The sequence below is a fragment of the Corythoichthys intestinalis genome, chromosome 8 (assembly GCF_030265065.1).
Source record: "Corythoichthys intestinalis isolate RoL2023-P3 chromosome 8, ASM3026506v1, whole genome shotgun sequence".
NCBI lineage: Eukaryota > Metazoa > Chordata > Actinopteri > Syngnathiformes > Syngnathidae > Corythoichthys > Corythoichthys intestinalis.
This window is the reverse complement of record NC_080402.1, coordinates 46,681,440-46,707,826: the sequence shown is the minus strand read 5'-3', so window position 1 is coordinate 46,707,826 and position 26,387 is coordinate 46,681,440. Positions and strand designations below refer to the sequence as shown.

At 39.1% G+C, this 26,387-nt stretch overlaps 1 protein-coding gene across 1 annotated transcript in view; it reads left to right on the top strand.

Moving 5' to 3' along the window:
- Positions 1-26,387, top strand: part of trmt1 (tRNA methyltransferase 1) — a 45,144-nt gene that overhangs the window by 17,675 nt on the left and 1,082 nt on the right. Inside the window, exons 7-14 of the mRNA XM_057843385.1 lie at positions 10,780-10,928; positions 14,095-14,178; positions 14,244-14,313; positions 17,003-17,137; positions 17,208-17,293; positions 19,790-19,898; positions 20,746-20,822; positions 20,892-21,011. Of these exons, the coding sequence (XP_057699368.1) occupies positions 10,780-10,928; positions 14,095-14,178; positions 14,244-14,313; positions 17,003-17,137; positions 17,208-17,293; positions 19,790-19,898; positions 20,746-20,822; positions 20,892-21,011 (830 nt within the window). The remainder of the gene's footprint in view (positions 1-10,779; positions 10,929-14,094; positions 14,179-14,243; positions 14,314-17,002; positions 17,138-17,207; positions 17,294-19,789; positions 19,899-20,745; positions 20,823-20,891; positions 21,012-26,387) is intronic.

Here is a 26,387-nt window from a genome sequence, read left to right as displayed (position 1 = left end):
AAAACTGATATATACTCAGTTGAAAGAGCTCTGATCTGGTAAGTAACGTCACTTGAACATTCGAGGGAATGGGGCAGTAAAGGCTGAAGAGCTCTCAGGGCAGCTCCGCTCTCATATTCCACAATGGCATTTTTGTTCATCTACTGAGAATTTTCTAGCAATTCGCCCATACTGATTCAGGAAGTCAGTTAACTCCTCATCAACAGCTGTATTAGTGATCCCACTAACTATAACTGCGTCTGGAATTTTAATGTTTTCTTTGTCAACTGTATCCATTTAAAAAAAAAAATTTTTTAAGTTTGGTCTATTTCAATGTCAAGGTCAGGTAGATTTATTTGGTTTATGTACTGCTCCTGGCTAGCTCGCCAAGTTTCTGTAACACCTATGACGTGATTACAGTCAATTAATTATGCTATGGGCTAGTACTAGGTTCGGCTACTGAAGCAGTATATGCATAAACCAAACAAATGACTCGGACAAGTTATGTTTTGAACTGCCGGCCTACTTTTTATACACAAACAAAAACATACAACATACATACAATGACATACAGTTAACAAAGAATTGAAAAAATTATAAATTTCGCAAAAGGAAATTTGTTCCCTTATTGAATAAGTGTTTTTTTCCGTTAAGTTCTCTTCCTATGTTATAATCAGTTATTTCAGATTATTTTTAGGATCTATCAACCCGGGTTGTTTTTTGTTTTTCAGATTTCTAATTTTTCTTTTTAATCAATTGATTTCTTCAGCTTCCTCAATTTTATAGACGTTTGTTTTTTATTTTGAGTTTCTATATTCAGTTTTTTTCTCCATCAGTTGTTTTGCTTTTGTTGATCAACAAAGTTCTTAAGTCAATAACACTAAAAGTATTAAAGACAAAAGTAGAAAAATAAATATGACAAGAAGCGTTAACTCAAAACAATTCAGCAAAAGGCTGAACGGCTCCAATAGAAAGGAGTGTCTCTTCGCTGTATCTATGTCCGTTTTTACAGTCTCTTTTGGCTGTTTTCCTGTGATCCAGAGGGGGGGAAAAAATTCCTCCGCTGGGCAAAAAGAAATTATGGTGGATCCTACCAGATTGAAGGATGTCAAACCGAAGTCTCGTGTGCGTCTCGCTCCTGCGTGAGGCACAGTTCAATGGTTCGTCTTGGGATTAGCTCGCCATCTTGTATCTCCGTTGGAATTTCTCGCTCCAACAATTGTTCAGTCACTTTTGAATCAAGCTTTAATAGCCTATCGAATTCACAAAAATACATGAATAAATGAACTAATTCGCACACTAAAGAGTTCTAAGTATGATTAAAAATAAAGTTATCGTCGAGTGAAGTCGACAAAAGTGCAGTGACGCACGTTATAAACCGACAGAGCAGGTGGCTAGGCTAGGCAAAAAGGAGACATTTTGCGACGTCATACGTTCAATTAACCAACATTTCTTGGTTTACAACAATCGTGTGACAGAAATATCATGAATTGACACTTTTAGCATACACTACCTCAAATAATATGAACTAAAATATTAAACAAATATAAGTAAGTATATTTTTGAACTCACCAAGTCCCTTTCAGCAAGCAGTTTGTCACCAAGATGAACAGTGCTTGTGAATAATCCAAAAAGTATACCTTTCACAGTTAAAACAAAGGTTTTAGTGTCATAGTTTTAATGAAATTTTAATCTTTTTAGCAGTACCTTTAAGTGGATTTACCGCTTCCCTTCCTCAATCACGAATGAGCAATAGCGGTGAAAGTGCGCATTCTACAGGTTAGTGCATTTCGCCAATTGAGATTTTCAAAATAAAAGCATAGCGGAAAATTTTAACTTTTTATTTCTTTTAAATCAAATAATTGGTAGTTTATTGATTACGGTATATCAGGTTTTAAATATTTTTTTAAACATAGATTTTTAAGCAAATTTCCAATTTAATGTTATAATAATGTAATCTTTTTAAGGTTGTCTTTATCAATGGGCTCTTAATTTGGTAACTATGTTAACCTGGGTTACACTTGTTTTGTGTTTGCATTTAGTTTTAGTGATTTGGGTGGATACACTGCCTCTAGTCTGCCTCATTTCACATGGCTAAATTCAGCTGCTCCCTGTTAAGACCAATATAAGCTAAGTTTTTGTTTGAGCTAATTTTTTTTAATGCATTCGTAATTTAGTTTATAGGTATATTTAGCCTTTTTTTGTGGGAATATGTGTCCGAACCATTTGTTAAGAGTAGAGCTGTCCCGACTAGTTGACATCGTCGACATCATCGATGACGTAAATCCGTCGACGAGCACAACATCCCGTCGACGGTTAATGAAGGGTTAAAAAATATATGCGTGGAAAGTTCAGAATGTTTGACGCTCTGTATGCAAGCGGGGAAAGCGGCACAAAGCCAAAAAAAGCGCACCAGAGTGTCCAAAACATTGACTTATTTCAAAGAAACAAAGGAGGGAACACTCTTGTGTCCTTTCTCTTCAATGCCAAGCTTGGCTGCACGTCGGCCGTGAATAAACACCCAAAGCGCCGTCACCCAGTTTGTAAGTCAATCTAACTAACTAATGACATGTTTTATTGAAGTTGCTAAGCCTGTCACGATATGCAATGAGTCCATTTATCGCGCGGCAAATAAAAATGAGGGCGGTAATTTTCACGGCTGCCTTTTCTAGCTGCGCACGTGCGTGCGTGCATACATTGGCTCGTGCGTGCTGATGGCATATGAGTCTCGAGTTCCTTTCTCTTATCAACACGCTGTAGAATTAAAGTTCAGACATACAAAATAAGAAAACACATCTATATTAAACACTGTAACGTTAGCACTGCTACACTGAGGTGAATGCGGGGAAAAAGGCAACTTACTTTAGCCTGCTATAAAACTTCGGCAGTCGTCTCGTGAAAGCAAACTTGCGGTTAAAAGGTGACACTTCAGACATGAAAAATCGCTGGTTAACAGCATTTGCAAACGAAAAAAATTACCAAAAAAATCTATTATTGACACTACATGCAATGACAAAAAGTGCTTTTTTGCGGAATGTAAAGCAGAAGTTAGCGGTTTAGCGAACGTACTTCCGGTGAACATTTCAAAATAAAAGCATGTCATGTTCGTCATATAAATAGCGATTTCTGAAGTTAATCCCACATACTTCAAAATGCAGATTCGACACTAAAAATACCTTTAAAATGACACCCTTAATGAAAAATGAAAAATCTATCTCTCAATGAATAATATAATTATTATAATACTATTATATATAGTACTATACTATAATATTAATGCTCGGTGTTTTTTTAAGAACTGTTTTGAATCATGTTGGAAAGGCAAAGTCAGTGTTCTGAATCTGTTTACATTCCATTCTTTTGCACTAGTTAATTCTATCAGCATTTGAACTCATTGTTTATTTGTGATTTATTATTGTTATTTACGTGTTTATTTGTACTTTAATAAATAATTTAAGTGTTCCAATATGTTTTTGTCAATTGATAAGCGTCAACAAAAAATTCATTGCTAAATTTGTAAAAAAAAAAAAAAAAAATTTTTTTTAATTATTAGATTAGTCGACTAATCGTAAAAATAGTCGGCTGACTAATCGGGAGAAAATTAGTCGTTTGGGACAGCCCTAGTTAAGAGCATTGTAAAGAAAAAGAAAAAAAAAAAAAACGTTTTATATATATTAAGCATTTTATAGCATTTGAGCTAGCAGATTTTTGCTATGCAAGTTAGCCAATTGTTCTGTTGCTGTACATACAGTGCCCTCCATAATTATTGGCACCCCTGAAAAAGTGTGTTTTTTAGCTTCTAATAATTTTTTTTTATTCAAACAAAATGGGACCTTAATGGAAAAAAAGAGAAAAATCCAACCTTCAATACAAGTGCATTCATTAGTGGGGAAAAAATCCCACATAAAGAAAAAAATATTTGACATCAAATAATGTGTGTCACAATTATTAGCACCCCTGGTGTTAATACTTTGTACAACCCCCTTTTGCCAACAAAACAAGGTCTGGGGACTGAGATGGCCATGGGAGGAGCTTGATTTTGTGTCTGGTGAACCATTTCTGTGTAGATTTGGCCATATGTTTAGGGTCATTGTCTTGCTGAAAGACCCAGTGACGACCCATCTTCAGCTTTCGGGCAGAGGTCAACAGATTTTGATTTAAAATGTCCTCAATCTTGGTCTCATCTGACCAAAGCACACGGTCCCAGTTGAAGCCTGGGATCTTGTGTATTTTTGTGTGAGACCAAGATTGAGCTTTTTGTCAACAAACATTCTAAGTGGGTCTGGCGTGCCATGAAAGATGCGTATGCTGAAAAGCACCTCATACCCATTGTGAAGTATGGGGGTGGGTCAGTGATGCTGTGGGGCTGTTTCGCTTCCAAAGGCCCTGGGAACCTTGTTTGGGTGCATGGCATCATGAATGCTTTGAAATACCAGGACATTTTACCTTTTGTGCTTTCAGACGCCGTAAACTCATTGGATTAGTTGCATAAAAGCCGTTATTTGGAAAAGCTTTGGTCGATCCAGTCGCCAGATCCATATTTGATGCCCAAACCGATGTTTTCTCCCGTCCGGTCCCGTCCCGTGCGTCAGAGCTCGTCCTGAGACCACAAAATTTCCAGTCATACTCCAGTTTATGTCACGATGAGGAGTCGGGTACCCAAAATCGGCACCGGCCTGAATATGAACCGACATTTGGTCAGCTGAGCGTCACCCTTGTCACGATTGTAAAATGAAACTTGATCGACAACGGGCTGGTGTGTGCCAAAAAATAGCTGCCTTGCGTGAAATGTCCCCCTGACGGGAGCGCTTATTTATAACGCTTTATTGACGTGAAAACATGTTTTCATGGACGCATTACAGTAATGGACTTACGACTGTAAGATCAGTTTTCAATAATTACATTACACAGAATATTAGTTCTCCATTTTAGTAAAAAATCGTGGACTGGGCCACATAGCCATCTTTGAACAGAAATGTATTAGTCTACAGGTTTTCACAACCATATCCCAATGACAGTCACACAGGTATGACATTTATTAGTTCAAGCAGAGTAAAATAATACATATTTACGGTACAAGAAAGTCGTGTCCGTGTGGGCGCTCCCGTCAGGGGGGACATTTCACGCAGGGGGGCTATTATTCGGCACAACACCTGTTGTTGCGCTCACCTTCTTCTTGCGCGACTGTGGCGACGAGCTTCGTAGTCCCCGTCTAATGATGTCTGCGATTGTGTTGGCATCATATTGATGTTTTCGCCGCTGTCTAACAGCTGTCGACACATACGCATCATGGACCGAGATAAACAAACTGTATGCTTTTGAGATTTGCCCTTTTAACAATGGGCAAACAGCAACTACTAAAATGACCGTTTATCTTCTCTGTTACTGCAACCAACCGCCACACATGCCTTCACCATTTTGATTAATCATTGTTAACGATTGTCAGGAAGGTTTTTGGGTTCGTTTACTAGGCGGTGATTCCTTAGACAAGCAGAAAAACACGCAGTAATAGGAGGAATGTACGTAGCGGTAATATGTAAACACGATGAGCTGACGGACAATATGGCGGCACCAGTCAGGGGGGCGGAGTTGTGACATCACGTGATTGGGGTCTATATACAGCAAGCTTGGATTAAACTGCATTATATAAGTTAGGGAAGTCTCCGATCCGACCACCTGATGGGAAATCGGGCTGAGCACGCGTTTTTCAGAGGATCGTAATGGGGTGAAAAGGATCGGGTTTTATTTTAAAAATATATTCATGTTTTTCTGCTTCATGCTCGTACAGCATCTCATGCTAGGCAGTGCGTTTTTCTTGGTCACCAGTGCAGCTGCTGTTTGGTACTTCGAGTTAACGATTATTGACAGATTTGTAGCTTTGATCTGGCGAGAGAAGGCTCAGTAGCTCTACGATCAAAGGCACAGATGTGTTAATCATTGTTTAGCGTGTTACACACACAGCCCAGTCATACAGTAAGTGTGCTGAGCAACTCATTAATTGTGTCAGAGAGAGGCTGTTCTCAGCAGTGCGAGCATCAAAGTGTGAGTGGACTCACTCAATGAAGCATTTAATAAAGACACATTTTTCTACTTTATTCCTGTTTAGAAATAATTTGCAATATGAGGGTGGCAAGGTGGGACAATGGTTAGTACGTCTACCTCATAGTTCTGGAATCGTGGGTTCAGTCCCGGCTCCGACCTTCCTTCCTGTTTGTATTGTGCTGATTTAACACGCCAAAATGTCGGTAGGTGTGAATGTTTGCGTGAATTGTTGTGTGTTTATACTGTATGTGCCCTGCGACTGGTTAGCAACCTGCTCATGGTGTACCCCGCCTTCTGCCTGGTGTTAGCTGTGATAGGCTCCAACACCCCCGCAACCTTCGTGAGGATAAGTGGTTCAGAAGATGAATGAATTATATGAATGTTATGGGAGTATGGTGTTAAAGGTGATACAATGAAAAATGTGGGTGTGCCTACATTGTGTGCTGTTGCATTTTAAGAAAAAAGTTAGTGCACTAGTGCAACCAATGCAAAAAGTAAGTGTGGAGCCGTGTTTATTAGGCTCGAGCATATGACGTGGCACTCGCGAGGTTTCCGCCGCTATCACCATTTTGGAAGCGAGAAACATAAACAGTGAGGCATTTCAACACAGGTCGCTCTTTAAAAATGGCTGGAAATTATTGTGCGGTAAAGAATTGCAACAACCGATCGAATAGAAAGGAGAATGTAAAGCTCGACGGAACACTGTTGAGTTTCTTCCGGATCCCTACATGGAGAAAAGGCGAGGTAAAGTTCATATCTGAACTTACCAAACGTCGAAGAATGGCATGGGTGGCCTCGATCAGAAGGAAGGGCATAAAGTTTGATTCTCCAGTTACACACAGAGTTGTCTCTATGCACTTCCACTCCGGTAAGTTAATTTCGTTTGTTTACGCAAATTTCGGTAACTTTATGCCCTAAGTCGGCCTGTTGTTAGCTATAGCTACAGCTAAACAACTAGCATGCATACATGTGCATTGTCTTCATAATACATAATTCCTGTCGTTGCTAAATGAAAAAGCTGTAATATGTTGACGTGAGAGAGTGGCAAAGAATTTGTACACAGGCTACATTTTCTGCAACAAAAATTTTGTACATCCGTGGTCACAGACTAATGTAAACACACATTGCCTACCTTTGCTAGAAAGATGGTGTTGCCGTTTGCTATGGTCATAATGTGCAGATCCTGCACCCATCCGCAGCAAAACTGTTTGTAGCTTTGTAGCGATTTGTAGTTTCGGAATTGCTGATGAGTGTAGTAACATACACCAAACACTAAATACAGCACGATGTCCATTTCGCGTAGTGGTGGAAGCTTGTCGACATCTTTATTCCATTTGTGTTCGGCTTGCTCGTGAGGGTCAACATTGTTCACATCCTTAAAATTGCTCACATATCTGTCCTTCGCCGTGATAACAAGTTTGTCTCTGTATCGAACTGGCAAGTTTTCCTTACATTTTTCCATCTTTGGCACGCGTAGTTGAATTGTATTTGCCGTTAAGTTTAAATGTCCCGTGATGCAGACGTGCTTCCAAAATGGCTGCGTTGTCGCAAATTTCGCACGATCCCGTGCTGCTGTGACGTAAACGCTCGAGCCTAATTGAATTGAATTGGCAAAACGTCGCAATGTTAATTTTTTTTCCAATAACGTTCAGGCCTAATTTATATTAGGGGGTGTCAAACGATTAAAATTTTTAATCGAGTTAATTACAGCTTAAACATTAATTGCAATTAATCGCAATTCAATCCATCTATAAAATATGCAATATTTTTCTGTAAATTTTTGTTGGAATGGAAAGATAAGACACAAGATATATATATACATTCAACATACGGTACATAAGTACTGTATTTCTTTATTATACCAATAAATCGACAAGATGGCATTACCATTATTAACATTCTGTTAAAGCGAACCATGGGTAGAAAGACTTGTAGTTCTTAAAAGACAAGTTGTAGAAATTTTATATCAAAACCCCCCTTCATGTTTTCGTTTTAATAACATTTGTAAAATTTTCAATCAAAAAATAAACTAGTAGCCCGCCATTGTTGATTGATTGTTGGTCAGTAATTACTTACACAATGCTCATGGGTGCTGAAGCCTATAAAATCAGTCGCACCCAAGCGCCAGCAGAGGGCGGCAAAACTCCGAAAAACACAACAAGTTCACCTTTCACTGTGCTCTCATTTTAATCTGTTTGAGCGGGGCATTTGTGCGTTAATTGCGTCAAATATTTTAACGGGATTAATTGAAAAAATTAATTACCGCTCGTTAACACGATAATTTTGACAGCCCTAATTTATATGTATACTGTATATTTTTGTAGTTTTTAAGGACTAAAAAGTAACAATATAATCCAGCCATTTTCCAAGCCAAAATCAGGTGACTCTGATTCGGGTGCAAAAATATGTGATCAAGACTTCCATACTGTATGTTTTCAAAAACATTTATCTCTTGAATGTTTGGGGTTACGTGAAGAAGGTTACTTCTTCGAAAGTTCCTCTGCTAGACACTAACAGTACTGGACATTACTGGGGAGACAAAGAAAAAGATACAGGAAAACTGAATCCACAGAAAGGTGGCTATGGATCAAGAGGGCTTTAATGGGCAAATACTAATGGTTTGGTCGCATGGGTGAGGGTCTTTGATGTTGAAAGACCCAAAACACCCAAATGGCCCTAGGTTGCATCACTCATGATGTGTCTCAGCACATCAGAAAGATGTGTCTTCTACATGGAATATACAGGGTGGGCCAAAAATTGGGGATTCTTTATATTTTAAACCTAAATTTTTCCTGGTTGATTTTAATTTTATTTACCACATTTTTCTGACTATGTCTTTTTTTTTTTTTTTTTTTTATATATATAGTTTGGATGGGGGTGCGACTTTTACTCTGGAGCGACTTATGTGTAAAATTATTATCACATTATTATATTATTTCACATGTTATTTTGGTGTTTTGGAGTGACACCGATGGTTTGGTAGCATGTTCCTTATGCTATAGTTATCTGAATAACTCTTAATAGCTATGTTACATTAACATACCGGCCAAGTAACATTATACTTTACACCTATTCAGCATGTTGTTCTCTATTGTAGTTTTATTTTAAAGGGTATGAAAACACTAAGGGGCTGTGAGATATCAATAGAACCGTTATGTGGCAAGATAACAAATATTAATAAAGTTAACAAAAAATAAATCGCATTCATGAGCAATTATCGAAAATAGATCGAAAATTACGAACATTTCCGAAAGTATTCCAGAAACAGCTGAATGGGGCGGAGACGTCATAACAAGGAAACAAAAGGTCGAGGCAGGTGCCATCGTTGTTTATCGACGAGAGAGTTGCGTTCGTGTTTTATCAAAAAATCGCTAAAATGGTTCAAACCTGTCATGCTATGTGGTTTACAAATAGCCATTTGCTGCAATGTAGTACCCATGAGTTCCCGAACGCGAGAAAAAGAGCTGGACTACGCAGACAATGAGTAAAGTTCGTCAGTGCTAAGAGGGCTAATTTTGCAGACCCAGCTTCCGGCACGATTTTGTGTGGTGCGCATTTTACACCTGAAAGCTATACGAACTATGGACAAATGAAATCAAAAAATTGGCTGCTGAAAGCAGATGCGGTGCCCACCTACACGCGCAGCCACCTAAATGTCCCGAGATCACAAGAAAGAGGACGATGACTGGCTCTGATGAGACCACTCCACCACCCCAGTCAAAGCAAAGGAGGGAAATGGCCAAAGTGAGTACTCTTTTATAATAAAAAACATATCACGCATTGGATATAGAATTGGACACATGTATAAATTTTCGCTCGTAAAATATATACAACAAATCCTCTAATCCCATTCATATTTGTGTCGGTTGGCAGAGCGAAAACCCATGATAGCACAATAAATGATAATTATTGTATACATTACTTTATTTTGCAGTCACGGTGTATCAGCTTCACAAAAAGAGATGCAAAACAAACCATTCGGTGTTTCTGTTGCCGCTGGTGTTTCATTAGTGTGATTGCTCCCCTCAATGATCCTTTCATTAGGCTGCATTGGCTTTCGTTTGGGCTCAAATAGATAACCCAAAACACCAAAGAAAGGTTCATAACTCTCCTCGTCACCATAAGAAGAATGTTCTTACGTCGGATTCGTCGCTGCAACTAGAAACAAAATTGTCCACCATCATCGCCGCCATTCAGTACTAAGCACTGAGCCGGTTGTTTCCTAGTAGTGACGTCACGTACACCATATGCTAAATTTCCGGCATCTCGGGGGCGGGTCGTTATAGCTTGACAATCGACCTCATTTCTATCATTTTCTTGGTGTTGCGATGTGTGTAATTACACGAAGGGGCAAGGTATGAATTCAAAAGGCATGCGTTGATGGATAAATGATGGAATATTAGCATTTCCCCAGGTGTTGTCATACCCTTTAAATTGCCTTTCAAGATGACATCTGTTCTATGTGTTGGATTTTATCAAGTAAATTTCCCACAAAAATGCGACTTATATGTTTGTTTTTCCTCTTCATTGCTCATTTTTGGGCTGGTGCGACTTATACTCAGGTGCGACTCATAGTCCGAAAAATACAGTAATCAGACGTTTTGGCCGGAATTGTATTTTCTCTAGTTATTTACAAAAATATACTGTATATATAATTTTAATCTTTTTTAAAGTGTCTTGAATTGTAATGAAAAATGCTGGAATATATTTTATAAATAGAGAACACTTTATTTTAATTTTAAATCTTGTCCTCTGCAGGCTTTACGCATCATCCTGCACAGTTTGGACCAGCGGGCCAACGTGTACCAGCGTTATATTCAGCCGCTGCTGTCTGTCAGCGTGGACTTCTACATTCGAGTGTTTGTTCGTGTCTTCACTGGTCAGGCCACTGTCAAGAACTCAGCCAGGTATGTGTTGTTGGCCTTTACATAATTATGGGAGTGTTTACTTCAATACTTTCATCAGTGCTGTTAATATCATGTGTTGCTTGATAGGCTTTGTCGCAGCTTCTGTAACTACTTCTGAAGGCCAAAGTCACTGAAAATGACTCAGAAAGGAACAATTATCTTTCAAATTTAAAGTTGGTTAAAAAAAAAGTGGTTTATTTACACCTTATATTCCAGGTATGACTGTTGCAGATGGTATACCTAAGCTACATATTCTTCCGTTTATGTACAAGTCTTGGCATGACTCACTGAAGTAAGTCTGAGATTGGCTGCAAATCATGCTGCATGGAGTTTTCCTGAGACCTACGAATGTGAAAATATTTATAATAAAAGAAAATAAAACCCATTTTGAATAAAAAAAATAGTTTACTTGCAGATGTGCTGTCTCCAACGGGCTGTTAGGAGGAAGGCATGTGTTTTTATAACTATTAAATAATACAGTATTATTTAGGGAGTGGGGTTTATTTTAATGAGAAACAGGCACTAGTGTGCTACTACAGGCTGAAGGCCCTCTACCGGTTAATTCCTATCCTATAGGCATCCTCAACATTAAGTCTGCAATTAATTACTCAGCTCTGATACAAAAATAATCAAAATTTGGCTCTGAGGATTGATAGATACATGCAACATAGTTATCGGTTCACAAATGACAGAGGAGTAAGACTTCAAGTTATATTACACAAGAAAAACGCCAACTACAGTTGCTTGAGTGGGCCAGCTTGAAATTTAACAATCAGAATAATTAAAGCATTTTTTGATACATTTGTAATTTATCATATTGGTATGATGGAAAAATACTTTCCCGCCTAGTAATAAAATGGATTGCATGGTTAATTTATTTTTATTATTATTATTATTATTATTAGGGATCCTGATCCGATCGGAAACCAGGCCAATGGTGCTGTTTTTCAGAGGATTGGGATAGGGTGCGAAGGATCGGGTTTTTAATTAAAAGAAAAATAATGATAATTTTTTTTCTGCTTCATGCTTGTACAGCCTCTCAGTCTCCCCTCGGCTGCTTTTCTTGGTCAGCAGGCAGCTGGAGTTTGCTACTTAAAGTTAACGATGATTGACAGGTTTGTAGCTTTGATCTAGCAAGTGAAGGCTCTGTAGCTCTACAATCAAAGGCACGAATTTGTTAATCATCGTTTAGTCAATCTTCATTGTCTAGAGCAGGGGTGCCCAAGTCTGGTCCTCGAGAGCCCCTATCCAGCTTGTTTTCCATGTCTCCCTCCTTTAACACACCTGAATCAAAAGATCAGCTCATCAGCAAGCTTTGCAGGAGCCTGACAACGATCCTCATTATTTGATTCAGGTGTGTTGTAGGAGGGAGACATGGAAAACAAGCTGGATAGGGGCTCTCAAGGACCGGACTTGGGCACCCCTGGTCTAGAGGATGTTCTCAGCAGCGTGAGTGTCAAAGAGTGAGTGAATTTGAGTGGACTCACTCATATGAATTATAATTATGGGGAGTGATTAAAAGTATGATGTTAAAGGTGATACAGTGAAAAACGTGGGTGCACCTACATTTTGTGCTGGTGCACCTTAAGAAAAAAATTGGCGCACCAATGCACAAAGTGTGGAGCCTTGGCAATATACGTATATCGCAATGTTTTTTTCCAATATAATTTATATACAGTATGTGGTTTTTTTTTTACTTTTTAAGGGCTAAAAGGTAACAAAATAATCCAGAAGTACAATTGAATTGCCAAAATATACATAAATATTTACTGAACGTTTTATACTCCGCAACACTCCTGGAAAAAGCGGAAGAGGAAGTACTGTAAAAAGTACAGTACTTTTGTTAAAAAAAAAAAAAAAAATCCCAGTATCAAATTAGGACTCAAAATCAGGTGACTGGGACTCAGACACAAAAATATGCAATTGGGACATACTTACCGTAATTTTCGCACTACAAGGCGCACCTGAACATAAGCCGCCACCCACCAAATTTGACACGAAAACAACATTTGTTCATAGATAAGCCACTTTGGACTATAAGCCGCAGCTGTCCTCACAGTATTATGGGATATTTACACTAAAAGATATTAACCAGTAACATATGGTTTGACCGCAGCATCGTACGGCTGTCATAAGACCAAATAACCCACCATGAAGCTTTGCAGCCAATTGCTTCAAGAAGCTTCATTTGGCCATCACTGCTCACTAGGGTAGAGAGTCAACCTCTGCTGCCACCTGCTGTCAACACTTACGATGTCCAACATGCCTCCTAGCATTCATTGCAGCGCTATAGATTTAAATAACGATCAAAGTTCATGTTCTGTGCTAGATATTTCTTCAGTTACTGTTCCAGTTGTTTCATTAATTGCAAGTTATGGTATTTGGTAACACTTTATTTGACAGTGGCGCCATAAGACTGTCATTAGACAATCATAATTATGACATGACATTGTCTTGAGCATTAATGAATGCTTATAACAGATGTCAATTTTCTCACTTTTGAATGGATGTAAAAGATCAGAGCTGGACATAAATGGAGTTAGTGACATAATTTGCCGGATGACACTTAATGACATCTGTCATAAGCATTCAGTAATGCCCATGATTGTGTCATGTTATAATTATGATGGTCTTAGGATGCCGCTATCAAAGTGTTACCTTTTAACCCAAATAAATCAATAAATAAGCCGTACTGGACTATAAGCCGCAGGATTCAAAATGAAGGAAAAAAGTAGCGGCTTATAGGTAAAAAATTACGGTAATTATTGATGGAGCTTTGCGAGGCAAAGCCCATCATATTACTATTACGGATGGGAAGCCTTCAATAATGCTGTGGTGTGACTTGACATGATGCACTTTGTTGCAATTGCTGAACTTAGGTAACTTCCCTTTCAGGTCAAAGTCGTATTGTATTGATCCGTGAGTTTTGGAAAATACATTTAACTCAAGCAAACGATAACAAATTAAAATGCATTCAATCAACATGCAAGCTGCTTAAACCGACATGGCCTTGGTCACAGATGTAGACAGTGCGTATCGGGGGAAAAAAAAAAAAAGAAGAAAAAACTCAACCCCCATGCTCAAACACTCGTTGTTAATTTGAAAGTAAAAGATAAATATTGAATGTGAAGACCAACAATTTCAAATTGAACTTTTTTTCCCGCAGTAAACAGGCTCTAGTCTACAACTGCGTTGGCTGTGGGTCGTTCCACTTACAGAGGATGGGCAGGAGGAACGACAATGGGAAACAGTGAGACATGGAACTTTGGACTTCATCTTGTCTTTCCTTGGCTAACTGTTATTTGTCTGTTCCAGTATGAAGTACTCTGCAGCAACTGGACCACCAGTGGGACCATCTTGTGAGCACTGTGGGCAGAGACATCAGGTAAAGTTATTGTATTTAATTCAAGTCAGTATATATATCCAGTATACTTATACTGGGAAACATTAGTAATGTAGTTGTTTTTGGTGAAAGTTCCATATCTTAGTTATTACTGTGATCTAATAGTATATACGGCATGCAGCACTTATTTCAGTACAGTAGTATTAGCTTTTTGTGTTGAAATATGTTTAAAAAGTACCTCTGTTTGATTAGGTTTTCTAGGATTTTGCTTGACAACATCTGATCTCACAGGCAGACACTTTCAGGTATACAGTGCCCTCCATAATTATTGGCACCCCTGGTTAAGATGTGTTTTTTAGCTTCTAATATACTGTATATATATATTTTTTATTCAAATAATATGGGACCTCAATGGAAAAAAAGAGAAAAATCCAACCTTCAATACAAGTGCATTTATTCAGTGGGGAAAAAATCCCACATGAAAAAATAATTATTTGACATCCAATAATGTGTGTCACAATTATTGGCACCCTTGGTGTTAATACTTTGTACAAGCCCCTTTTGCCAACAAAACAAGGTCTGGGGACTGAGATGGCCATGGGAGGAGCTTGATTTTGTGTCTGGTGAACCATTTCTGTGTAGATTTGGCATTATGTTTAGGGTCATTGTCTTGCTGAAAGACCCAGTGACGACCCATCTTCAGCTTTCGGGCAGAGGGCAAAAGATTTTGATTTTAAATATCCTGGAATTTGAAAGCATTCATGATGCCATGCACCCTAACAAGGTTCCCAGGGCCTTTGGAAGCGAAACATCCCCCACAGCATCACTGACCCACCCCCATACTTCACAGTGGGTATGAGGTGCTTTTCAGCATGTGCATCTTTCGTGGCACGCCAGACCCACTTAGATTATTTGGTTCCAAAAAGTTCAATCTTGGTCTCATCTGACCAAAGCACACGGTCCCAGTTGAAGCCTGGGACCGTGTGCTTTGGTCGGATGCTTTGGTCTTAACCAGGGGTGCCCATTATTATGGAGGGCACCGATTTTTGCAGAGGTTTTATGAAGGTACCAGAAGTTGGAATGTTGTTTAAACACAATTTGTCCGAAAAAAACAACAACATTTTGCTTTCTGGGGAAAACTTTCACTCCCTATACATCAAATAAGACATGTTCATTTTTATTTACAGTATGTCTGCTTTCGTGTTCGTTAGTCGGGGCACTTTGATTGGCTACAAATATACCGTTGATTTCACAGTTTCGAGCAGGAGCGCTGGAAGTCACTCAGAGCAGGGGGTGCTCCGGATCTTCTTTAGTGTATCCCATCCAAAAACAGCCGTATCGGTCCAAATTTGTCATGCTCGCATGTTTTCTCCATAAAGGCGTGCACAATGGCAGTACATACGCATGCTGGATAGTTTACGTACTACAACTAGGCTACTACAAACATAACGTTCTACAGTGTGTGTGGGAGTTTTTTTATTGGAAATGAAAGCGCCCATGTATTCTAACGCAAATCCAATAAGCCTCAATTTAACAGTTCATTGGCAACAGCAAAAAATATTAAGGCTACAATGCAAGCATGTGATACCTTTTTGAAGACACCAAAGGTAGCTAGAACTATAGTCATAATCATCTTCGTTTTTGACCCCGAATTAAATTTTAGAAAATTTCCCTGTTTTTGTGAATAAAAAATCCCTACCTTGTTTTTGCGCCATGTTTCCAATAGCGTCTTATTCAATGTGACCCAGTAGCAAACAAGGTGTCAGGTGGTGACCACGTTATTAACAAAAAAACCTTTTTCAGCATTTACTGTATGTGTGTGTGTGTGTGTATTTATATATACATATATATATATATATATATATTCCCAAAGTTATATACTCTCTTGTTTCAATGTTTTGTTCATTCATTTTTCTTTAACAGCAGCACACACAAAAAAATCTACCAAAACACTTTTTTTCCACCCCAACACCAGGGGGTGTTGCAGTACCCTCGCACCCCACTTCCCGCGCCACTGGTTTTGAGTGTCATAACTCTGAAGACGATGACTTTCCTCACAAATTTACACAGATTTTTGGTCATCAATATGGTACTCATTCAGAATTTAGGACGGGGCATTTTAAGACCCTTTTATCCCGAGAAATCGATTCTTTACACTTCTCAGACAAAAAGATAATCTTATCGGATTAACTCATCAAACATAAGACAGTCTGGTGTCTGACGACTTTGCTCAGTTAGGGACCAAATCGGGACAAAAACAGCCTGATTGCCCTTGTTTGTATCAGGCCGACAACACAGTACACTGGTTATGTACTGAAGTGACGACACAGTTGCAACATGTGTAAAGCTTTGCTTCACCTACCAAATTCAGCCAAACTTTGTTGTTGTCAATATCATACTTTACCTGAGATTTTCTCATTTCTCACATGGTGAAAGAGTGCTACGCAATAATCCCCTTTTACCTGTTTGAAAATATAGCAAGATTTTCATATTATGTAATAGTTACTGTATTTATAATTCATGTAACATAAAAAAAAAAACCATCGCTTCATTTCCAGATCGGATCAAAACATATAGTTCCAAATTGAATTGACTTGTAATAGAACCGTTGTTTTTAAATATTATCAATTTCATATCGCAAAAGGTGTATATGTATCAGAGCAGCCTCATACAAAAGATCCCCAACCATATTACTAGTGCCTAATTTTGTGTGTTTGTGTCTTCTTTTCAGCTTGGTGGTCCAATATGGGCAGAACCTCTCCACGACCAGTCATTCGTCCAGAAGGTTCTGTCAGCCGTTTCTGGCAACCCATCTCGCTTTGGGACATCTAAGCGTATCGAGGGAGTATTAAGCATGGTGACTGAGGTAAGCTTTTTGTTTTGACATGCCCCAATTTCATGTTCATGTGATACTTTTCATCATTTCTGGTGTGCAGGAACTGGAGGACACACCCCTATACTACACTGTAGACAGTCTGAGCAGCACTATACACTGCAATACGCCACCTCTGCTTCAGTTCAGGTACACATATACACCAATGCCTAACTATAATATGTAATGAAATGTCCATCTGTGATGTTATGAGGTGGCATCATGTGAGTATGTAAAAGATTGCTTACCTTTCATAACTTCTCCATAAGGAGTATAAAAGTAAATGTTGATGTTTAGCCACACGCTGAACCCCAGCAGAAGATACCAAAATTTAACCTTGACCAGACGCCACAGGCTGAGAAGGGGCCCCAGAGTAGGGCGAAGGGCCACCACTGGCACCCAGAACCTGCAGATGTCTCCTTGACAACCCTTCATATTTTTAAGAAAGTCAATAGTCAACACACCATAACGGCCTTAAGTTCTAATGAATATCTTGAAACCTTTTTGCAGAATTTATACCGTTAAATTGGCATAAAAGCTACGTGACATCAACATCATGTTTTTTGATAGAATTAACTAGTGTAGCATCCCGATTGGAAAGATGGTCTCTTAAACTGATGGTTTACAACTTTTATTCCATCCTTGATGTCAACACACCGTAAGAGCTACGGTCGACACAAATAAAACAACACAATTAGAAATTAACAAAAACTTTTCACCTTTTTCCTTTTAAACCTTATTTATATATCAATGAATTGCCTATATGAATTGCCTTTACCTTAATTTATTACCTTATCATTGACAATCTCTCCCTTGAGTGCAATCACTGTATATACTGTATACAGTGCTGCTCGAAAGTTTGTGAACCCCACAGCGATGGTCAGATTTTTTGTAAAAAAAAAACTAAAATAACCTTATTAAATGTTAAGTTATACCCAAATCCACAATACTGACATTCCAAATAATGGACTGAAACAAAAGAAATAGTTATATTGTCATTCTTTATTTAACAAAAGTGGTTGATTTAAGAAAAACTCAGATATCATGTGTGCAAAAGTATGTGAACCCCTTCAGTTAATAGGATATTGCGCCTCCTTTTGCAGAGATTACCTCAACCAAACGGTTTCTGTAGTGACTAATCAGCCTCTCACATCTACTTTGGGGGATTTTTGCCCATTCTTCCTTGCAGAACGCAGTCAGTTGAGAGAGGTTTGATGGGCGTCTGGCATGAACTGCTCGCTTCAGGTCCCGCCACAGCATTTCAATGGGATTTAGGTCAGGACTTTGACTGGGCCAGTCCAGAACACGAATCTTCTTCTTTTTCAGCCATTCCTTGGTTGTATTGCTGGAATGCTTTGGATCATTATCATGTTGCATGATCCACCTTCTGCCAAGCTTTAACTTCAAAACAGATGGCGTCAGGTTATGTTCTAGGATTTGACAATATTCCTCAGAATTCATGATTCCCTGGACTATGTGGAGTTGTCCAGGTCCTGAGGATGAAAAGCAAGCCCAGATCTTGACATTCCCACCTCCATGCTTCACTGTTGGGAGAAGGTTCTTTTGGTGGTATGCAGTGTTGACTTTTCGCCAGACATGGCGGTTTTGGTTGTGACCAAACAGTTCAATTTTGCACCTACATCAGTTGATGAAAACTCTTTTTAATTTAGTCTCGACAACACAACTGTTAAAAAAACAAAAAAAAAACTACTGAATTGATTGATTAGGAAATCAGGTTGAAATAATAGAAAATTCCAAAATGTTGAGGGGGTTCACAAACTTTTGAGCAGCACTGTATATTTATGACCTTTTAACCTTTTCTATACCATAAAATAAACCATAACATGAAATAAACCTTTCAATTAGCATTAAGAACAATACTAATAACACTTAAAGGCCCATTGTCAATGAAACATCTTTATTTAGTAAAGGCGACAGCACCTTTTGGTGTACAAAAAAAATAAAAATAAAAAATAATTACAAACTGGGTGACGGCGCTTGAGATGTTTATTCACGGCCGACGTGCAGCCAAGCTTGGCATTGAAGAGACAGGACAGAAGAGTGTACCCTCCTTTGTTTCTTTGAAAGAAGTCAATGTTTTGGACACTCTGGTGCGCTTTTTTTGGCTTTGTGCCGCTTTCCCCGCTTGCATACAGAGCATCCGACATTCTGAAATTTCCACGCATATATTTTTTTAACCTTTCATTAACCGTCGACGGTATGTTGTGCTCGTCGACGGATTAACGTCATCGATGACGTCGACTAGTCGGGACAGCTCTAGTATATAGTGTAACCGTCTCAAAATATGATTCTAATTCACATAATAATGCTATTTGAGATTTTTTTTTAATGCTGTCAAAGGCACTTTAATGTAGCGATGGTGAACCCTCGTGGATGAAACGTAAACAATAATAATTTGTCTGCTTGATATCAGAATTTTACAGATTTTGGAGCCATTTTTTGAATAATTGCTTAAAAAGGATATACCTGCTCTTCCTCTGCCCAAGCCACACCCTGCCACCATGTTTGGCGACTTTGCGATTCATACTCTTAAGTCAAATAATGCTGGACATTCAGTCAATCAAATGGGGGCCAAAATGTGGTGCCAGCATGGCCCTCATCAACAAAATATTATTTTGTGTTCAGGTCTGCTCTGCTACATGCGGGTCACAGAGTTTCCCTTTCACACGCCTGCAAGAACGCCATCAAGACGGATGCGCCGCCTGCCACCATCTGGGACATCATGCGATGTTGGGTAACCTGCTTTCTACTCCACTGTTTTTGAATCTTTATTTAGCCACAGCACATAATTTACATGAGGAAATTCCACAAGTGCAACATTCAATTAATGAATCGTTCATCAAATTCATTGATACCTATTTTAAGATGTTTCTATTGTTTAGAGATCTTGGTTAACTTTAAACTGTCCAAGTTGTAATTTAAGATTTTCAACAGTATGTATTCATAGATTCCTGCCATTCACAATGAAAGCAGCCTGAATATCTTTGTGTTTAATCAAAGTTAAACCAATCGAAATCTGCGTTTACTTTAGAAAAATAAATATTGTTATCTGATGTTTGTACATTTTCTGTCTTGAGATAATGTCCTGTTTTTGAATACAGGGCTTGGAAATGATTATTACTTTATCTGAGACAGACGTGTGTCAACTTGTTTGTTTAACAAGGTCCAACAAAAACAATCAACAGATTAACGAATTATCAAAATGCTTATTAGTTGCAGCCATACTCACTGCTAAACACTATTAAGGCATTTTAAAATTTAGTTGCAATTGTTTTGAGGCGGTGCCCATCTTTGTCGGTTGAAAAAGTAAAATAACCACTGTATTTTGCAACTTTTTTCCATGCGCTGTAAATTTTCACAAGATGCCACAAGATGGCGCCAGATAAAAAAAATAGTTCTAACCCAAAATCTCAAGCGTTGCACTCATTCGCAGCCATTGGTGATAGAAATCCTAGGTGATTTTCTTGTTATTGTTGTTATTTGTGGGCGTTTACTCTACTGAATTGTTATGGTCTCCATATACTGTTCTCTTCCTCGTCTGTGTAAAACTTCCTCTAACCTAACTTTCGTTACTCCTGCAGGAGAAGAGCAACCCGGTGAAACGGGAGAAACTCTCGGAAATGACCCCCGCTTTTAAGATTCTGTCCACTGAGCCCAGGTATGAGATGGTGACCCGTGACAGCGTTTGCTTTGTTTGCTATTTTGTTCAACGTCTTTTCATGTCAAGCTTTGAAGCTTGTTTCACTGTGCGAAACGACGCCAACCCTAAGTCCCGGCAGCGCCACCTGACTCGCTTCCAGGAGAATCCACAGGCCTTCTGGGGACCCAAAGCCCGAGCAAAAGCTGGGTAATAATTCTTTGTTGTGTTGTGAGTCATTCATAAGCAATTATACAAATGAATTCCGATGACGTTGGGACGTTGTGTTAAACCAAAATAAAAACAGAATTCAGTGATTTTTTTTTTCCCCATCATGTTCAACCTATTTTAATTGAATACACTACAAAGATATTTAAGGTTCAAACTGATCAAATTTATTGTTTTTAGCAAATTCCTTTGAATCCTTTGAATATTAAAGCTGGAAGACATAGAACATAGTTTGCAAATCATTGTGTTCTGTTTTTAAATTTTGTTTAACACAATGTCCCAAATTGGGGTCGGCAACACCATATTTTTCGGCCTATTGAGTCGCACTGGAGTTAAAGTGGCATTTTGGGGGGTATTTTATTCAATCAGAGATCAAGAACAAGCATTATAACAAGTCTATGGTAATACATTATAATAGCAGGCTAAATAGGCATCTGTTAACGGAATATACTAAACCTTTAAAAGTGCCTGTGACACGAAAAAGCATGTTTATTTCATAATACACGTGGTATTTTATGCCCCTGAATGATATGGGCCGCTTGGATGTGTGTGGAAGCGATCGCTATTTTTATTTAGTTTTTTGAATCCCGCGCCATGAAAATGTGTGACTTCCGGCTTCGGTCTTGCATTGAGGAGGACGGCGCTGTGACGTGTACGGTAGAAGACGTCCTCTTCACGCTACAGTGTACTGTTGTGTATGAGGAAGAAGGATTCAGCTGATTTTGCGGATTAATACGTTTATTTTTCGCATCACGCCAGCCAAACGGCTGCAGAAAAATCATTCTGTATGAGGGAGAGGCGTATGCGCCTTTTTGGAGTTTCGAAAGGTTCCCATTCACCGTGGATATTTACTGTGGGACCATTGGACTCACGAGGAAGTGAGTAAACATCTTGTTTTGTATTATGTCAAATACGAATACAGCGATTACAAAGTAAACACTACAAACTTTCTTTAAATGAAGGACTACTTATGTTTGATCATTGCTAGGCATGTAAAAAGCTCTCCTAATGCTCATTAGCAGCAGCACGATAGCTGCACAACAACTCCAGCCACCCTCCTCCGGGAACGAACTGTAAATTGCTCTCCGCCGGGCGGTTTGCCGATCCGCGATGACAATCGACAACCAGGTCGTCATGTCAAATAATCCAGGATAGTTATGTGTGATTTTCCGCTTCGAAGACTTTGAAACATCACTCGGTTCGGGTTAGCATGTCGGCTAGCTGTCACGCCTTCTGGTTTCTTTACATTCTCCGAAGCCGGGGAAGGGAAAAGACATATGTCTGATTTAGGTGTCATAAAATATCGTTCGGGAGGTGCGACAGTAAAGGTAAAGTCGACAGTTTTGACCATTATGGAGTAATTTTGCCATGTCGTCCTGAATAAATGCATTTTTATTAAAGATACACGATAATATCGGCTACCGATAATTATCGGCCGATAATGGCAATTATGACGTCACACAGATAATACAGATAATAAAAAAAATCAACCGATAATGCAATCCGATAATTATATACTTGATTTAGCCTCCAAATGTGCGCAACCAAGCAGTTTTCTCCACTTCTTCACTGCCGCCTGCTCAACCGCTCCCCTCTCTGAAGCCCCTGTGGGAGGAGGGGTTTAGGAGTACGGCGTCATAGAGGAGGCGGTGTTACACATCAGTGTTGAGGCGCACTCACTAGCGTGCGTTGCTTTTCCAGTGTGGCTCTCGCCATCTACGAAAACAGTTCCTCAAGGCCTAAAGAAAGCGTCCTCATTGAACACCACTAGCACTAACCCAGCAGCCATTTAAAACTGCATCACAATGATTTTTGGAATGAATATGAGGCTGCTGCTAGCACAAATGCTAAAGCTATTGTTAACAAATAAACTATAAAGGAAGCTACGGGGCTTGTGACAATACAGAGACGCTGCGGTCCTCCCGGAGTCGGGGTGTTTGGGAATGCAGCCCAAAGCGAGTGGTAAACTCCCATCTATGGCTAAACACCTCACGAGATCGATAGTTGACAAGTAGCTCTCTTCCGACGGAGCCCGCCGGTCCGGCAGGCCGCCGCCGCCGCCGCCTCGCCCAAGGCGGGTAGAGCATGAGAGCAGAGCCATGCACCGAATGCGCCGCAGCGAGCCGGCCGGGGCGGGCGGATATCCGGTACGAACTTAGCTGCCGCTGCCACTCCGGTTCAAGACAGAGGCCTGGCGCTGGTGCTAATTTGTCAGCCGGGCGGACTGAAGGGCACAGGCGGGAGGAAATTCCCGAAATGACCCGATAGCCAAATCCCTGGATGAAAAAATAATGCAGTTTATACGACCACGATTCTTCGTGAAAGACATGCCGATCACATCAGTTTTACCACGGACATTTACACAGGTGATGTCAACAAACCATGTTTATCATGACGGCACAGTGGTTAGTTGATAATTGTAACATGCACCAAACGACACAAAGAAGTCATCCAGTCAGTAATGCATTCAGTACGCTTTAAATTTATGACGTCTTAATCAGATCATTCTTCTTAAATCTAGTCAAATAATTTTCCCCATCTTGTTTGAGTGTTGAAGACTAGTTGAATGCGCCAGATTATTCCACTTACTTGAACTAAATATTGCAATTTGTTCTTATTAAGCCCAAACATCTAAAAAAATAAGGTCATTTTCACCTAAATCAAGAAAAAATTGCTTTCAAATAATGTTTTGAACCATACATATTCTTGAATAAAGAACATTTCTGACAAGTTTTTTTTTTTTTTAGGATTATGTATAATAATTTATTGCTTAAAATAAGGCTGTTAATCTTATTTTCAGCTGGCCATTTTTCTTCAAGAAATCTGAGTGAAATATACTTGAAGTGCTGGCAGTTAATTTAACTTATTTCCAATAGATTTACACTGAAAACAAGGGACTTTAACTAGTCTTAAGGAGCTGTGTTTTTGCTGTGTAGTAATGTTATACTTTAGGAATGGCATACTTTTAAAGCCATTTTTGTGCAACTGATGTATTTACTCTGTAAGTAATTGTTGCCAAAAGTTTACCATTACACAATGTCAGACAATCTGTCTTTATTTAGATGTTGGAATTTACTACTACTACTACTTGTTCACATTTGATGTTGAAAAAAAAAGAGCAATATTATTTTTGCACAGCAATATTTTCTCTTGTGTATACTTTAAAATTTTACATAAATCTCTAATAAAATTATCGGCTTGACATTATCGGTTATCGGTTGGAACGAGGAGGAAATTATCGGTTATCGGTATCGGCTGAAAAATGCATTATCGTGCATCACTAATTTTTATTATTTCATATTCCATTCAGCACAAGACTGTTATTTGTAATGACCATGCCATTTATTTAGCAATTGGGGAAAATACTTGGATAAAAAGAATATCCTGTAAAAATATTGAAGTAAAGAGACAGAAACAATGACATTTTGCCGCTCTCTTCGTCGCGTTTTCCTCGTTGTGAATAGTTCCCCCTCGACGGGCAGACTGGTCCTTCTCAAGCCATTTATATAGCTATTGGGGAAAATACTTGGGTAAAAAGAATATCCTGTAAAAATATTGAAGTATAGAGACTGAAACAATGACATTTTGCAGCTCTCTTTGTCACGTTTTCCTCGTTCTGAATAATTCCCCCTCAATGGGCTGAATAGTAAAACCGATGAGCCCAGTCTACCGCTGACGTCATCCACCTGTTGGGGACGCTAAAGCCCTATAATGGTAGGCGTGGGTAACCGGCAGATTAAAAGACTAATTTCTCGTCATCTGTGCTTTGCTAAATTGTTGTATATAGTCGAATCGTCTCAAAATATGATTCTAATTCACATAATAATGCCATTTAAGACTTTTTTTCTAGTGTCATATGCTCTTTAACAGGGTTTCTACAGGTATCAGCAAATCTCATTTATTGCTTTTTAATACCACTTTAAACTAAATTAATGCTCTTGCCCAACTGCAGATAGCTTCACACACACAAATTGTAAGCGTCATACAATGAATATTATTAATCGTTGAAAATACAAATGCAATAGCTTGATGCAACTTCTGTTCTAGTAAGTAGACAAGGCTCCGGAAGGCCATGCATGCAAATTCAATTAGGGCAGTGCTTCTCAATTATTTTCTGTTACGCCCCCCCAAGGAAGACGTAAATGTTTCGCGCCCCCTCAAACTCTGCCGCCAATTGTCTATATTACTATTATAAGTACGCCCCTGCCTCACTCACATTATCCTTTTTTTCTATTAGAGAAAATAACAGAGATTAACTTATAAAGTGTAACTTTATTAACATTGTTTTGTTTGTAACAAAAAAGACTACGTGCATCAATTTGCCTGAATTTAAAAAACAAAACAAAAAAAAAGTCACATCCAAACTGTAAAAATACACTCAAGGTACATTTTTGACCATTTGATACTGAAAAATTAAATCAGTAAATAATAAAAAAATCAAATTGATTAGAAACATTAACTTATGAGGACAATATGCCAAAAAATTTGACCGAAAAAACAAAACTGAATAGAAGAAGAAGAAGAAGAAAAAAAGTGTCTTTGGACATAAGGACAGTTTTTATTTTCGCTGCTCCCAGTATCACCTCCAGTTTGCAATGATGTGGGGTTATTTTGCACTGAGCATGCTAACAGTGCTCACTGGTTTACTGATATCACACTGACAAAGCGGGACGATTGTTGGCAATATTCGGCACGTTTTCGCTGAAAAACAACCAAGCGGCTTATCAATGAGTTTGGGGTCGAATGTCATTAATTGGCGTCTTAATTGATTTGGCTTCTGGCTGTCCGCTATAATCCTTTTTAGACACAGTAAACAGTGGTCTTTCCTCGTCTACCACTGTATTAAATGTCAAAGCCAACAGGCACATTCTCGGCGGCCGAGGGAGAACCGTAGGTGAGGGCGGTCGTCGTGACGATCCCAAGCCGAAAATGGCACTTCTCGGGCGGACACGTGAGAACCGGAGAAGACAGTGGGTCGCTGCGTGAGTCTGGCCGGAAAACGGCTTTCAAAAATGGCGCACAGCTCTCCAGCTCTTCATGAGTCTCTTCTGTGAATCCGCGTGCTCTTGCTTACTTCAAAAATACTGCGCGCACTTTGAAAATGAGAGCGCCACTGCCACCCACTGAGTGGATGTGCAAGTACACTTTATTTTTGTACGGCAAAAAAAAAAAAAAAAAAATGTTGCCCGAGGTCACACGCGCCATCCCGGGGGGGGGGGGGGTGCCCCACTATTTGAGACCCACTATTTGACGCCCCCCATTTGAGACCCACTATTTGAGAAGTACTGATTTAGGGCAATGTATATGTTTAGGCAATACTGTAGCAGTTTGAATTTTGACAAAATCCATGACTTTTAA